The following is a 16,827-nucleotide window of genomic DNA, read 5'->3' as shown; positions in this document are numbered from 1 at the left end:
AAGAAAATCTAAAGCAGGAAAATATACAGCTGAAAATAAGCTGTCTCTAGGAGAGTCAGCTTAGGTAGAATGGAACCAGCCACAGACAATGGGTGTGACAAAAATTATTTATCAGAGGGAGGGAAGAGGAAAGAGACTGGAAATGGGGTGAAGGAGGAGGAGGAAGGAATACTTAGGCAATTAGGAGAAAGAGAAAAAAAACTGCCATGATAAAAAGAGCAAAGAAAGAGAAATGGTGAATTAAGAATGTTTCTGCAAAATTCAATATGGGCAAATAACCATATGATGACTCATTGGGAAGTTATTACAAATGTAGTATAATATTAAATGAAAAACCAAAAGATAGACACGTATATATCTTTTGACTCTCAACTATATTAAGAAAATACACCTAGAGAAACTCAAAAGGAAATTCAACAAAATGACTTCTCTGGATGGTAAGATTTAGGGGTGATTTGCACCCACCCAATTGCTTTACACTTTAAATTTTTCTTCACTTAACAAAATTGTTTTTATAATAAAGGTAAAAGAAACAATTTCTGAAGTATTTTCCCCTCCTCTATTTTTCTGTTTTGTTTTTTTTTAAGGCAAAAAAAGAGCACAATATAGATAAAATGAAATAGGAAAGAAACAAACAAATAAAAAACCAAAGAACAAAAGGGAACAAGGGGAAAACAGGGAGAAAGCATGAAACAGACTCAAGTAGCAGCAGACCAATCAATCTTCTGCTAGTTAGTGGCTAACTGGACTTCCACCGCCCATCTACTCCCTTTTCCAACCCAGCTGAACTTTCTATTGTGTTCTCATTTTCAAAGAAAATTGGCAGCCTCAATTAAGTGTTAGAGAATGCGCTAAAGTTATTTCAAACAGTTTTAAACCTTTGGTTCACGAACCTCTATAAAGTTTGTTAAATGCTGGTGTGTCAAATGGATCCGTTAAATGGCCAAAGTTTGGTTTGGGTAACCCACTGAAAATAAAACAAATACATTAAAATTCAATTGGCAAAAGCCTTTATAAGCAGTATCTTTAAGGGATACCTATACCTAACTGATAGGTATTTATAATCTATTCTATATCCTCCTGGCTGAATATCATTCTAGATATAAGTGAATAGATGGCAACAAAGCCACAAACTCCTGAACTACACAACCTTTTCTTAACCTCACTCCCAGTAACTCAAACATCTTTAAAACTCACAAGAGATATAAAACAACTAAAGGGACCTCCCCTCCCAATATTTTCTGTTTCTATCAACACATTCAACTTCAATTCTCCTCCTATACAAAGTCATTTGGGAAAAAAACTTATACTAGACATAATTTTTTAATTCAACAAGTATAGGTATATGGAGTGATTATTAGGAACAAAGCACTGTATTAGGCACTATGGTATTTAAAAGATGTGGACTCTCCTTCTAGACTTCCCACCTGGTTGAAGATATCGTAATTTATATTTTCTTCTAAAACATGGTCATTATGAATTAATATTAAACACCTAGGAGACTTTTTTTAAAAAGTCATTAATTTAATGTCATTAAAAGTCATTAAATTAATGAACTTTATTTAAGAGAATTTTTTTAAATGCTTATGAGGGATTCACAGGACCTAATGAATCCCTCTATTCAATATACATTTGATTTTATTAGGAAGTTTCACAGTGAAACAAGTTTCTATCAGCCACTTAACTTTTCCATAGCTCAAACTCATTTCTTAGCAAAACAAACAACAATAAACAAAACAACCCTGCAACTTTGGCATGGCTTTTATTATCTTTTCATACATAAAAAGTACTGCGAATTATCAATGGAAATTAACATAAAGCCAAGAAAATAATAATCAGTTGTTACTACAAATTATCCTAACATTTTTAAAGCTACTCTTTCTTTCACAAATTTAAAACAAATTATGTCTTCGAATGAAGAAATTGAAAAAGTCTAGCTTACTCACCTGATACAAGAAAAAAAATCTGATTTCATGTATTTTACCAAAAAATGTTAACTGCTAGAAGTGGGAAAAAAGACTTAATTGCTTCAAAATTAGTTTTTATATTTCTTGTTAACAAAAATGTAACAATAAAGTATCTTTTAAATATTTGTATAATTTTGATGAATTTGAGGTTCACAAAAAGTAGCTTTCTGTACTGGGACGATTCTATGTACAATTTCTAATAAAAGATAATTTGGTCCAACTATATGAAATTGAGTTTTCAGACAGTACGGAAAGCCAGTCATCATATACAAGATTATTTCATTTATGGGAAAAAGCATTCCAAGTTTCAAACAAATGACTTAAAAAACAAACTTTCCGAACACAACTTGTTCTCAGGAAGGGGATACAAGTAGATATGGATTCTGCCTCTCAATACAAAACTTGCTTTCATATCAGTTCGCTCTCTGCAGTAACAGAAAAGCTCTGAATAAATATAAAATGAGGCATAAATTCTTCAGAATTACTGCTTACTCTAAGTTTACAAGCTTAGAAATTTGGAACTATGGAAACTACAGAAACATGGGTTCTGATCTTAGTTTTCCCACTCAGAAGCTGTGCAATCTTGCTAAACCACACTTTAGGTCTTCATCACCTGTTTGAAAGCAAACCGAAAGGAAAAATACCTTTGGGACTCGTACAAGAAGATATGGCCTCTTTAAAAATGTATGATCTATGAAAATAAATATCTTACTTGTTTGGTATCTGAGAGAAGATTTCAGTCACCCACTTTTCCAAAGTATCCAGCGTTTCTTGGGGAGAGGGCAGGAGGAGACAGTAAAATGCAATGTTGTTATTCAAGGTAGAAATGCAATTAGATTTCTCACAGATCTTTAGCTATAAAACAAAGGGATACTTTAATCTGAGCATTACCTGTCACTTCTTAACCAGTAATAAGCAACAAAAAAATAACAATACTTAAGGTACATGTAATTTTGTTAGATTCCTTCATTTCTCCAAGGTAAAGTTAGAAAAAGCACACAATAAAAAAATAAATTGTTTATCATTAGGCTAGTGTGAAGGACCAAGAGATACGAATATGCCAACCATTCTCTAGGAAGTTTTTCCCCAATTAATCCACACTACACTGACCCTTCTTATTGGCATCTCATGAGTACTTTTATACTCCATTTATTTTACATTAATTTACACTTGCTGAGTGTAAATTAAGTCCATTAAGTCTGCTACTTAGGTTTATATATACATATATATATGTATATATAAAATTCTATCTTCTTTTAATTCTTTGCTTCTATTTCATAAGAAATTCTTTTGAAATTTCTCATGAAACAGGAAATTAAATAAAAAAGGAAACCTTTTATGCTTTATCCCAGTGATTCACTACCATCCCTGGATAGTATTTGTTAATTCAACCAGACACATGAGTTTCAATAATTCTCAAAAAAGAGATGCCCCAGGATATAAAACACAAGATGTAAATTACACTAATCAAGTTCTAAATTTATTCTATTTTATAGAAATATGTAACTCTTAAACAGTATAGTAAATGCTACAACTCCAAAATCAATTGAATCTAGATTGTACAAGGTAAATTTGCAACAATCATTAAAATGCTCTTACAGTTGTCATCACACAATAAGAGAATGCAAAAGAAACAATACCTAGCTGAAGAAAAATGCATGTTCATAACAGATTTGGAAACAATAATTAACTAAAAACTGTAAATTAATATTACATACTGAATATAAAATTGCCTATTCTAAACAAATGTTATGAAAGGTATCTAAATGCCCATTTCTACCACACCATATTCATAACTTTACATTCAAGTCAAATTTAGTGGACTAATTTTGATCCTAAAAGCAAAAATGTTTTATACTTAGGTGCCAAATCAGCTCTGATCTTAATTTTGATAATGAAAGAACAAAATTTTGTGAAAAGGAGAATCATATTAACATGAGAGAATTAGTTTTGAAAAAAAAATGTACAAACTATAAAGTATGTCAAAAGGAATAGTTTAGCAATTTATTAGGTTGGTGCAAAAGTTACTGCAGTTTAAAGGGTTAAAAATAATTGCAAAAACCACAATTATTTTTGCACCAACCTAATATTAACTTTGAAAAACAGATTAAGTTGATTGAAGTGTAAAGAAAACAAAAGAAAGTTACCATGATATCTTTAATGACACAAGTTACTGAAGATAAGGAGAAAAGGAGAAAAAGAGTAGTGGTACTGATCAGTATTTTACATTTAAGACACTTCTACTAGCATCACCAGGATGGAATTCAGTTAATCGTGCCATTTTACGGGACCCTATATGAGGATAAAAGACAGACACCTTCCCCTGTAAGGGTTTATAATTAATATCGATTAAATGCAAAACAAGAGATAAGTGGCAGCAGCTGAACGTAACTTAACAAATTTATGACCTATTAGTACATTAGTATATTCAAAGACTAGCTTAGAGATAAGACCTATGTCTATATGAGAAAAAAAATGTGCCTCAGAATCAGATGGCTTTTGTGTTTCCCTGAGCTTTGCCACTTGCTATGTGACCTCTCCAAATTCTGATTTCCTTTAGTTCATATTAAGATCAAACACTAAAGTAATTAACAGTGCACTGCAACACTGATCAAGGCAAACAAGTTCTAAGAAAATACTACGTTAGAGTAATTCTAAGGGCCATAGTAGGTAATAATACCTTTGGATTGAACCACTAGAGTCATGTAATGAGCAGAGTAGTAACGCATCCAGAATTCTCTTAGTCTAGCATGTGTATCAATATTATTCTTTTTTGGCTCATGCTTAAGAGTCTCAGCATTTCCTGTAAAAAGATGAAAAAGATTATAGAAATAACAAAGTCTCTATACCAACAATGCATGCTCCGCTACTACACATAATGAAATAACCCAAGTGATTCAAAAATATTGGATCGGTGTGTAATAATAACAATATCCATGTAAGACAAAAATTGCCAAGAAACAATTCCAAAGTCTATTTTAACACATAAGAAATTAATCTCTAGTTGGTAAAACCTTAGCAACAATAATTGCCTTATACTTCCTTTCTTAATAATTAGTCTGCTATTCAATTCAGGATTTAGCTCTTAATTATTTTAATAATACTCTGCATAATTCTTAAAAAATCAACCTCATAAAGCAAGGAGGCCATATAAAATGCATATACTTTGTACAACATATACAGGGAAGCAAAAAATCCTTTGAATGAACTACCATTTAAATCAGTTCATCCCAGATTCCACTCTTTGGTCAAGAGGATTAATATGAGGCTATAACTGATTTTAACAGATTCTAAAAAAAAGTCATTATGAAAAACAGATACCATTTAAGCAGCTTACCAGTTAAACAAAATTAGGTCACAGCTCAAAAGCTATTAGAGAAATCATTACTGAAATCTCTGTTGATAAATGGAAATGTCAGGTTCGGGTAGAACACAGACTTTACAATCAGATAAACAGAGGTTCAAATCCCACATCCACCAGTGTGTGATTTAAACAAATTAAATAACTTCCCTTAGCCTGTTTAATTTTAAATGGAGATAATAATGATACACAGCTCATAACTATTATGATGATGAATGAGATAATTCATATGTTAGCAGAGTAGCTGACACCCAGAAAGCATTCACAAAATTCTTGATATATTTTTGATATATTCTTGCTATTCTTGATATATTCAATATTAGAGAACCAAATATAGGCATTATATTTGAAAAGTTACCTACCTGCCCTAAAAGGTAAAAGGTACCTAGCTACCCTACCTTTTCCATTACCTCACTTTACCCTACAATTTTCCATTCTTTATCAACTTTTCATATTCTCAATCTTCCTTAACTAGAAAATATGAAATAAGATGAAGTATTTAGTATCTTACCCCAAAAAAATTTCCCCATAGGATGTCCAGGTCTAGCAAGGCTTCCAAACAACATTTCCTTTCTGTTTGCATCAGAAGGTCTTGCAAGCTGATATTCTGTCAGTTTTAAAGAAACACTTTTAATAAAATGAAATTCACTATCTGCTTTAATATCTGGAAACTCAAGCTTACAGAACTAAGAGTAAGGAAGTAACAAAAATTAATTTTATAATCATGTGTTATAAGACTGAAGTGGCGAACTCAAGGATCTAGACCAGGTTCTATAGCTTAAAATATTCCATAATTTTGAGTAATCAATTCACCTATGTAAAGGATTTCCCTTGTTTTCAAATAAAACATGGTGGTTAATGATCTGAAGGGTTCAACTCTAGAACGACAGGTCCAAGATTTTACTGATGAAAGTGCTAATAAAATGCTAAATCAAATTCCTTATTGTCTGGGAACTTTGTTATATACAAGTATACTGTTTAAGTTTCCTTGGCTAGAATCCATGTCCTGCCACTTACTAAGCTGTACAACCTTGAGGAAGTTATCTAAACTTCCCTGATTCTACTTCTGCAGCTATAAAATAGAGTTACAAGTACCTAGCTCATAGGATTCTTACAAGTTTAAATGAGATAGATATATTTCTTCAACAAATATTTACTGAACATCTACTCTATGACAGATACTACTACTGAACTAGTTGCTGGAGAGAGAAATGCAGGCAACTAAAGACATGAATGAGACAAGAATGATAAAAGAAAGACCATGACATCTGAATAGAAGAAAGTAATACCTGATTACTGAGCTTTCAAAACTGGTTCATGAATACCAAAGTAGTTTATTACACTAGTTAAAACTTAAGCACTTTCCCCATCTCCCTGAACTCAAGTGAATTCTTCATACTCAGAAGGTTAAGTGATTAATGACACATACCTAGCTATTTATGTCAGATCATAAATTAAAATATAGGTCTCCTATCATCCAAAGCAAACAAAAACAAAAAATAGAGCTTTTAGCTTAAGTTCATCTTAATCCAAAACTATTTATTGTATGCTTATGTGTATATGTGCGTATATATGTCATATATGTATACACGTGTCTAGATATTTCTTCATATTTCAAAATATAATAAAATACTGGGGGTGCCAAAAAATGCATACACATTTTAAGGGATGTTAACACTTTTGTCAACGTTGCTCAAGCAGTAGTTCGCCCTAATCAGAAGTGTCTGCACACTGATGGTAACCACTTTGACACCTCTCAAAGTGCTCAAATTGCAGAATTCAAACGAGACTTGTATTCATCTTTTGTTATTGGTATATATCAATACAGCTTTTTCCTTTTTTAAAATGTATACACTTTTTTTGGCACCCTCTATATATTGACTTAAACTTATAAAACTGAATTAGAGGTGTAATTTTTTTTAAACACTGATTTCACCCACTTTAGAAACTGCATGAATAAAAACACACTTGAAAGCATTCAAGACAGAGAATATAATTGGTAGGTCCCAAAAAGTAAGGAAGACTTTTACAGTTTTCCTCGATTATTTTGGTTTTTCATTCACTCAACAAATATTTATCTGAGCCTATGATAAAACAGACACTGTGGTAGGCAGGTAACAAAAAGGAAGAAAATAAATACTTGATTGCAAGGAGCTGGTAGAGCTAGTAAGAATCTCATCCTCTTTTACAAATGAACTGAGGGTCACAGTTAGTGACATTACTATAAGTGAAATACAAGTCGGCTGACTTCTGGACAGATGGCTTTTTCCAGCCATCTGCAGTTTACTCAGCCTAGTGAATGCAATAAATCATTATTAGAAATAGTCACTGAATCAAGCCAAGGAGGAAAATAATATAAAAGGAGGAACAAGTACAGAGACCTTGCCTCTTCAGTTGCTGCAAGCCAAACCTAACTTACATGAACTTCAAGTCCCCCCAAATCTAGTATGACTTTATTATAACACTAAAATAAGGCAAGCAGCACTCACATACTGCTTGCTTTATTTTAGTGTTATAATAATGTCAATAAATAGTGGTGCTATTTATTGGTACTTTGTAATTAACACATTTATAGCAGAGCTCTATAATGAAGCCTCACCCTATATAATCACACAGTTTTCCTTATTGCCGTCATTCTTTAAATCCCAAGAGAAGAAACATTGTCAAAAAGTAAAACTAAATGCATTTCCTGCTCAGGGATTTAGTTTCTTCATCCATAAATATATCACAATTGTTTTCAGAATTACCAAAATTCAAGTCACAAAGCACCTACACCACAGGCAACAAAGGATACATTATTTAAATATCAGGATGGGATACTGAACATAAAGCCTCAGAGAAACTCTCTTCATGCAAAAAGGATATGTGAACTTTTAAAGTTTTAACACCCTGTATTAGCTTTAAGAATTAGGCTCCTGACCTGCAAGTTTAGTCACTATTGTAAAACACTCAAACAACAAAGGCTGAAAAAAACAAGAATCTACCATCCTTTTGATTTATTTCAAATCTATACTGAATTATACATTTTAATGGCTTCAGGAATAAACATGACACATCTATTTCAATTTAGCCCATTATGATATTAAAGACAAAATGGTCTAGTGATAAAGGATGATAAATGTGCTAAATAAATAATTGGTTCAATAAAGGAAAAAGTGGTAAGATGTATGTTACCACTTCTCTTACCACTATCAACAGCTTCAACTTCCCGGTCAATTGCATCTCTGATCATTAGTGGATGGATGAAGAACTGCGCCCACCTACAAAAAAAAAAAAAATCTGGCATTTCTGTTTTTTTTCAGTAAAAGTTTTTCATCAGTCAACATCTCACTTTTTAATTAAGAAATTTTACTAAGTTGGTGATTTAGTTCATAATCATGTATATGTAAAATCCAAGCAGTATTCTGCATTTCTGTAGTCTACAAACTACTTTTTTCATTATGAAATATAACACTCATACAGAAAAGTATATAAAACATATACAGATTTATGCATCTGTATATGTATAAATATTTATGCATCTGTATATGTATGTATATGTCACAAGAAGGTGAACCCCTGAGTGGCCACCTCCCAGGTCAAGAAACAAACCACTGTCAGAACTCTAGAAGCACCCAGCACCTACCTTACCCTCAGAGTTAACATCCTAAATGTTACGGTAATCACTTCTCTGCTTTTCTTTATAGTTTCAGCACCCATATATGTATTTCTAGACCAGTGTTTCTTGACCTTTTTTTTTTCATTATTAACCCTAAGGAGCCTTTTCAGGAATTTTCTCCTAATCACTCCGCTATGAAATTTTAATCCCACAGATACACGGTCTGTTTATATACTGTATGTGTATCTGTGGTTTTATGTATAAAAAGTGGATAAAGCTTACTTTTTTCATTCAATGCACGTTTACAAATAATTATTCAATATTTTACTATTATGCATGACGTTAGTTGTGGGTTATTCGTAGAGACCATTTATGAGGTTGAGAATGTTTCATTTTATTCCTATTGTTTTATTGTGAAAGGGTGCTGGATTTTGTCAAATGCTTTTTCTGTTTATATTGAGATATCCTGAGATGTGATTTTTGTCCTTCTATTAATATGGTATATTACAGTGATTTTTATATGGTTAACTAACCTTGCATTGCTGGAATAAATCCCACCGGGTTGTGGTGTATAATCCTGTGTATGTTGCTGGGTACAGTTTCGCAGTATTTTGTTGAGGATTTTTGCTTCTATATTCGTAAGAGATATTGGTCTGTACTTTTCTTGTGATATCGTTGTCCAGTTTTAGTATCAGAGTAACTCTGGTTTTTTTAGAATGAGTTAGGAAGTACCCCTTCTTCTATTTTTTGGAAGTGTTTATGAAGCATTAGTGTTCTTTAAATGCTTACTAGAATTCACCAGTAAAGCCATCGGGTCTACACTTATCACTTGGAAAGTTTTTGATTACTAATCCAATCTCATTACATATCTATTCAGATTTTCTGTCTTCTTGAGCCAGTTTCAATAGTTCGTGTCTTTTGAGAAATTTGTATAGTTCATCTGAGTTATCTATTTGTTGGCATATAATTATTCACAGTATTCTATTAGAGACCTGTCTGTTTTTGGTAAGATCATAGTAATATTCACTCTTTCATTCCTAATTTTAATAATCTGAGTCTTGCTTTTTCTTTGAGTCTAGATAAAGGTTTATCAATTGTTGATCTTTTCAAATAACCAACTTTTGGTTTTGTTTATTTTCCCTGTTGTTTTCTACTGCCTATTTCATTTATTTCCACTCTAATTTTAATGTCTTTCCTTCTGCTTACTTAGGTTTAGATTGTTCCTCTTTACCTATTAATTAAGAGGGAAATTTAGGTCTTTGACTTGAGATCTTTATTTTAATGGAGGTGTTTATAGCTTGTATAAATTTCCCTCTGAGAACTGCTTTTGATGAATTCCATTAAATTTTTGTATATTGTTTTCATTTTCATTAGTCTCTAAGTATTTTCTAATTTCCCTTTTGTTTTTTTCTTTGACCCATTATTTAGGAGTATGTTGTTTAATTTCTACGAATTTGTGGAATTTCCCAAATTTCCTTCTGTTATTGACTCTCATTTCATTCCATTATAGCTAGAGAACATAATCTGTATAATTTCAATCCTTTCAATATTGCAAACTGTTTTATGACCTAATATACATCCATGCTGTACTTATCTTTTTCTTTCAGCACTTTAAATGTGTCATACCATTGCCTTCTTGCCTCCATGGTTTCTGACAGGAAATTAGCTGTTTACCTTATTGAGATTACCTTGTTTGAGATGGGATTTTGCCCTTTAATCTGGCAAAAATTTTCTATATTTGATTGTCTGCAGTATCACTATGTTTTTCGACATGTGGATTTCTTTTAATGTATACTTTTAGAATTTATTAGCGTTCTTTAACCTCTGATTTGATGTTGTTGAAAATTTCCAGTGATCAACCCTTCAAATATTGTATCTACTCCATTTTTCTGTCCTTCTAGGATTCCAAGTGAATATATATCAAACATTTTTGCTCTATCCTCTATGCCTCTTTTCCTTTTTTCTGTATTTTTCATCTTTTTTTCTCTTTATACTCAATTTTGGGATTTCTTTTGGCCTGTATTCTGGTTCTATCTTCAGCTATATCTACTCTTGTCTTAAACCTGTCCATTGGGTTTTCAATTTCAATGATCATATTTCAGTTCAAGATGTTCTTTTTTTATTTTTTAAATCTTGTAGGTCACATTTTATAGTTTCCTATTCCTTGCAACGTATTTAAACTTCTCTTATTTCTTTAAAAACAGAAAGTATAATCATTTTATTAATTTGTGTCTAATCATTCCAATATATAAGATTTCTAAAGCGCTAGAAATCTCTTTCTGTTATCCCCATTCATGTTGTCTTGTTTTCTTGTGTGCCTGCTTATGTTTGACTGAATGCTGGCCATTTTACTTGAAAAACTACTTATAGAAACAATGTAAGGCCTAGAATGAATGCATTTTCCTTTTGAGAGGATTCGTGTATGCTTCACTCGGGCATCTGAGAACATTACCAGTTCTGGACCATGTTAAATCACAATCAAGGCTTGAGGTTCACCAGAAGACTCAGGAAGTCTGAACATAGGCTGTAATTCCTCAGGATGGCTAATTCATTTCCTCAATCTAGGGTGGAAGTCTCTTGGAGTACCAGCTTATTATGAGGAGGGTCTCCTGTTTGATATTCCACTTTGCAGATGTCCTGGGCCTTAATGTTTCTTGCCCTCATCCTGAAATACTTATAAAGCAAAGTTCAAATTTATTGAAATTTGAAAATGGCACCAGGGCAGAAGAAGCTTCCATTCTCATTTACTTACAAGACTAAAACTTCAGTAATTTCCTCAATTTTTTACTTAAATGATCCAAGATACTGATAAAAAATGTGACTTGTATTAGGGAATTGGATTTTATTGACCTATAATAAATACATTTATTCCATGCTCTATGAGTCCTTTGCAAATGATCCAAAGACTTTTTATACCTCACTAACTACAGAAGTATAGTATTATCATATTTATTATAGTATATGCAATACTTATGCTCTATCACTACCTACCATTTGTGGCATAAATTCATGATTTGAGATTCTTATTAATTTCTATTAATCCAGTAGCATTTTTTTAGTAGAAATAAATGCGTAAGTATTTTCTGATTTCCCAAAGCCATCCTTAAATCAAAAATGTACAGAACCTCTTTAAGAAGAAATGAAACAAGTTCTTTAACTAGGCTTTATGATAAGTTTCATCTTCTCTGAGATGGTCACAATTTATTCAACATATCCTTTGCCTATTTTTTTTTCAATGAGTAGGGTTTTTTTTTCCTTCTTTATATTTGGTCTATTGTTTAAGATTTCAACTTGAGAATTCAACTTATCTATTGCTTAAAATTTCTTCAAACATATAAAGAAAGACCTATTTAGATTTTGTGAACCTTGAGAGCTGAGAACTCTGAAACAAGAGCAAACATGCAGTCATTCTTAGAGTATTCCTGATTTTCTAAGTTTATAGGAAGAATAATCTTGGGCATGATTTTCACTGCCTTCATTGATTTCTTTGGTGTCTAATTTGTTTGCCTTTTGGAACTAAATGTTTTAATTATATAAACACGGAGTATCAAATGCATGTGCTGTGTGCATGTACTCAAGTATACAATTAAAAACAGCTATAAAATAGTTCACTGAACATAGGCAGACAACCATATTATAGATTAGTGAAGAAAAACCACCATTTTGTATCCTATTATAAATAATGTTATCAAAGCAATTGTGTCAATTTTAATGGGATTTTGGCATTGCTTTAGCAAAAAAGTTATTAATTTAGGGGTTCGGAAACACATTAAATATTTATTCCATTGATAATGGCATATGCTTTCAACTTCTGGGAATTTACCCAAAAGAGTCCTCCAGGCCAAATTAATCTTTTAAGGGGTGAGGCATTTTCTTTAGAAAACTGGACCTTTGCCAAGTTTTGAATTTTTCTGATCATTTGTGTTTTGATTTTATAGTAATTTTTTTCTATAAGGAAATGTATTAATTCATTCAACAAATATCTTAGTATCAAATTCTTGATGCAAGAGATATCTCAACAAAATACAGACCAATATCTCTGCCCTCAAGAAGCTTACATTATACTTTTCAAACTCAAGGTTTTCTTTTTCATATTTCAATCTTACATTTATTTAGAATTTGGTGTAAAGTGACTTTTTTTCTAGTGTAGACTTTGGTCTGAAGTGATATCAAAAGTCTACTAATGTGCTGATATAAACTTTTTGGAAAACAATTTTTCAGTAAATATCAAAAGCTTCACACAAAAAAGCCTGAAAACTAAACATGCAAATATACTCAGCAATTTCACTTATTAGAAATTAATTAAAAGAAATAATTAAGGATGTACATACCGTGTTTCCCCGAAAATAAGACCTAGCCAGACAATCTGCTCTAATGCATCTTTTGAAGCAAAAATTGATATAAGACCCAATCTTATTTTACTATAAGATTGGATGTAATATAATGTAATGTAATGTAATGTGATATAATACTAGGTATAATATAATACCAGGTCTTGTATTAATTTTTGCTCCAAAAGACACATTAGAGCTGATTGTCTGGCTAGGTCTTATTTTCGGGGAAACACGGTAAGGATTAGGATTACATTAGAATACTAGAAAACTGGAAACAACTATCTGATTATGTGTAATTGATTGAACAGATTACAGTATTTCTGTACAATGTGAATAATGCACAATAACTTAAAATCACATTTTGTAAATTATATATGTAAAAATGATATACCTTATTTAAAAACATAAAGGGATATGAACAATAGGATCCCATACGCTGCAAAAAATATAGATAGTTATATACAAAAACATTAACCATAGTTATCTCTAGATTATAAAATTAAGGAACAATCTTATCCTTTTTTTTGCTTCTCTGTTTTTCCATATTTTCTACTAAATTAGCAAGACTAATTGCAATAATGAGTAAATAGTGAATACATTATTTACAAAACTGAAAAGATGTTTAAGGGTTTTAGTTTAATCTTTAATACAAGAACTAAGTATTACAGAATAAGAGCCAAGGTGTATTTAATAGTTTACTCTTTTCTTCAAATAAAGTGTGACAATTCTACAGACTTAAGAGTACTGCTTGAAAAGAAACACCACAGTACAATGTCCAACATTTCAACTTGTAAGGTGCCATTAGATAATTAAAATAAAAATACATTTTGAGTTAATTACCTATCCAGGGCTTCCTTGAAGTATTTTCTCTGGACATCAAACTGAAAGACTGTACGTTCACAATCAGTTGAAGCATTATCACTACCCCCATGTTTCTTCAGGAAGGCATCAAACCCATTCTCATCAGGGTATTTTAAACTACCCATGAATACCACTAAGTAGAAAGAACACAAAGTCACATAGCACAAAGATAAAGACAATGTTTTTATTATCAATTATGAAATTTCTCACATGAAAAAAGAAATAGGAAGAGACTCTACCAACACACTAACAATGGCTAGTCTAGATAATATTTACTTTCTTCCTTACACTTCTGTTTTTAAAATTTTATAATGCTCATATATTACTTTTATACTCAAAAACTAAACATTTTATTCTTAAAGAAAGAAAAAAGAAATATATAATTTATTTGTAAATAAATTAAAATGTTAACATAAGGGTACATGCAGATTAATTATTACTATAAAAACTCATAAGATGAGACATTTACCCTCAAATAGCTTGGAAAACCAGAATGTAAAAGTGAGTAATTCAGGAAAACAAATGTGTTAGATATTTATAATTGCATAGCATCCACACAGGTTTTAGTTAGGTACCTTCATAATTAAACTGAATATTTTCTATTTTATTTTCTATTAATCATGTCTTTTTTATTTTCTATATTTCTAATGCTTTGACATCTGGGGGCCTGGCTAACCCTGGAAGAGACTGCCCTTCCCAAGGCTATAGCCTAAGTTCCTAGAGATTGGCTACTGTCTCCTGATCTGTTGCCCTACCATACCTAAATAATAATAAAAATCTACATTTTCAAATAGTTTTCTAAGCAGTTTCATTCTAATTCTCAAAATAAGCATAGTCAAGGAAATTAAAATTAAGACTTCATCTATGATATGCATCAAGATATTTTCTTAGTCTTCTCTCTGGTTAAACATATACTTCTATCAAAGCAGCTAGTTATCTTTGAAATCAAGTCATATAAATTTGGAGGAAAAAACACACAAGGGAATAATATTTTACTGTATCTTACTGTGCTCCAAAAAGTGTGCCAGCCCTGGCAGCTCGTCCGGATCAGCAAAACTCCCAACTCCAACACAAAGAGCCGCTGCAGACTGGAGTAAGTAGAACACATACAAATAATGAGTTAATTCTAAAGGAATAATATTGTCATCTCATCTTAAGGATTCACTTGGAGATGGATGTTTTCCAATAGGAAGTAACAAAATTCTTTCTCTGATAATCAGGAGGAGCAGCAAAGTGAAACTCACCAGAAATGGGTCAGTTTCACTCTGCTGCTTCTCCTCTTGCCATCCTGCCAAATGCTGAACAGGTGCAGACCTATGGGAGGGAAAAAGCAGAAACAGACAGAAAAAAACCAAAGAGGGACTGGCCAGCCCACCCAAATATCATTCTGGGTCAGATTTCAGAGTTCTGAACCAAGTATGTTTCCTGATTTACTAGATTTTGGAAATCTGCAGAATAATGTATCTCGGTAGATTATCGCTAAAGATCTCTAAGCAATGAAAGGCTCTGTGTTCAGTTACAAAATGAAAAACTTCTCAATATTTTGTTTTTATTAAAACTTCTAAAAAAGACTCAGAAAAAAACTTTTATTAAAACTTCTCAGAAAATTTTGTTTTTATTAAAAGAGGGTGTAAAATAACATGTCAGGAAAACATCTAACAAAGATAAGTAAATAATTAAAATAGAAAATCTTTAGCTATTAAAACACTATAGGACTAAACTTTAAAGAGGCTTTTTAGTTCTTCCTTTCTTATTCAAGACATATAGAACATTACTAATCAGCACATGTTCTCCCCATACCTTGGGAAAATTAAGAGTTTTTAACAAAATAGATGGCCAAGAGGTACACCAAACTACACTTTTTAAAAATGATTAGGGCATGCCATATGTCATTATAAGTTAAAAGACACAAAAAAGGAGAGAAAAACAGTCAATTTAAATCCTTGAGGATAAGAAATTGAATTATTAACATTCTCAAATTTTACAAATGTCAATTTTAAAAGGCTAACACCTTTGGTGACACATATTGTTTTGATAAACAGTTACCATCTTAGAAAGAGAGCTTTTAAAATTTAGCACGTAGCTGGTATAAAGTTAACCATTTGTCAGAAAACAAAAGTATGTTTTCAGAAGAACCAAAGAGTCTCACTTAATACTGTAAATCCCATTTTGAAGACTTAAGCACATCAACTCAGTTAAAACATGTGGAAATATCCACTTCTTCAAACCACAGTCTAACCTGTTCTACGATGTTTAATAGATGCCTAACCTGCTTTCAGCTCCAACTACCCCATAAAGATTTCTTGTCTCGACCAGCAGGGTTGAAGATATTTTTGTATTAGTTGACTTAAACCACAGTCTATCAGACAGCTTTGACCACAGCAAAAACAGGCTCTGCGACTGTTAGAAAAGAAATTCATACTTGAGAATTAACTACTCAAGAAATTCATATTTGAGAAATTCATATTTGAGAATTGACTTAGGAAAGCCCTGAACAAATCTTTTGGTATATATCATACTTAAATTTCAATCTTGTTACTTTATCAAACCTGTCAGTCAGATCAAGAACACCTTCTTTTTGTGAGGAGGCAAATGAAGGGGGATAAAGGTGATGACATGGAAAAGCAGTTAACTTCTTAATTAGGTAAAAGTTCTCCAAACACCTCAAAATTTTTTTCTTCCCACTTCCATTAATTCTCATATTCA

At 31.7% G+C, this 16,827-nt stretch overlaps 1 protein-coding gene across 1 annotated transcript in view; it reads right to left on the bottom strand.

The window, feature by feature from the left end:
- The window catches only part of NRDC (nardilysin convertase), a 62,477-nt gene that overhangs the window by 25,306 nt on the left and 20,344 nt on the right, over positions 1–16,827 (bottom strand). Inside the window, exons 3-9 of the mRNA XM_081057523.1 lie at positions 15,128–15,209; positions 14,101–14,254; positions 8,515–8,588; positions 5,840–5,935; positions 4,648–4,770; positions 2,680–2,737; positions 894–967 (exon numbers count right to left, since the gene is read on the bottom strand). Coding sequence (XP_080913649.1) covers positions 894–967; positions 2,680–2,737; positions 4,648–4,770; positions 5,840–5,935; positions 8,515–8,588; positions 14,101–14,254; positions 15,128–15,209 — 661 coding nt within the window. The remainder of the gene's footprint in view (positions 1–893; positions 968–2,679; positions 2,738–4,647; positions 4,771–5,839; positions 5,936–8,514; positions 8,589–14,100; positions 14,255–15,127; positions 15,210–16,827) is intronic.

The sequence above is a fragment of the Rhinolophus hipposideros genome (genome assembly GCF_964194185.1).
Source record: "Rhinolophus hipposideros genome assembly, chromosome: 8".
In the NCBI taxonomy this organism is placed as follows: Eukaryota; Metazoa; Chordata; class Mammalia; order Chiroptera; family Rhinolophidae; genus Rhinolophus; species Rhinolophus hipposideros.
The sequence above is the reverse complement of the archived record's forward strand: the minus strand, read 5'-3'. Positions and strand labels throughout refer to the sequence as shown.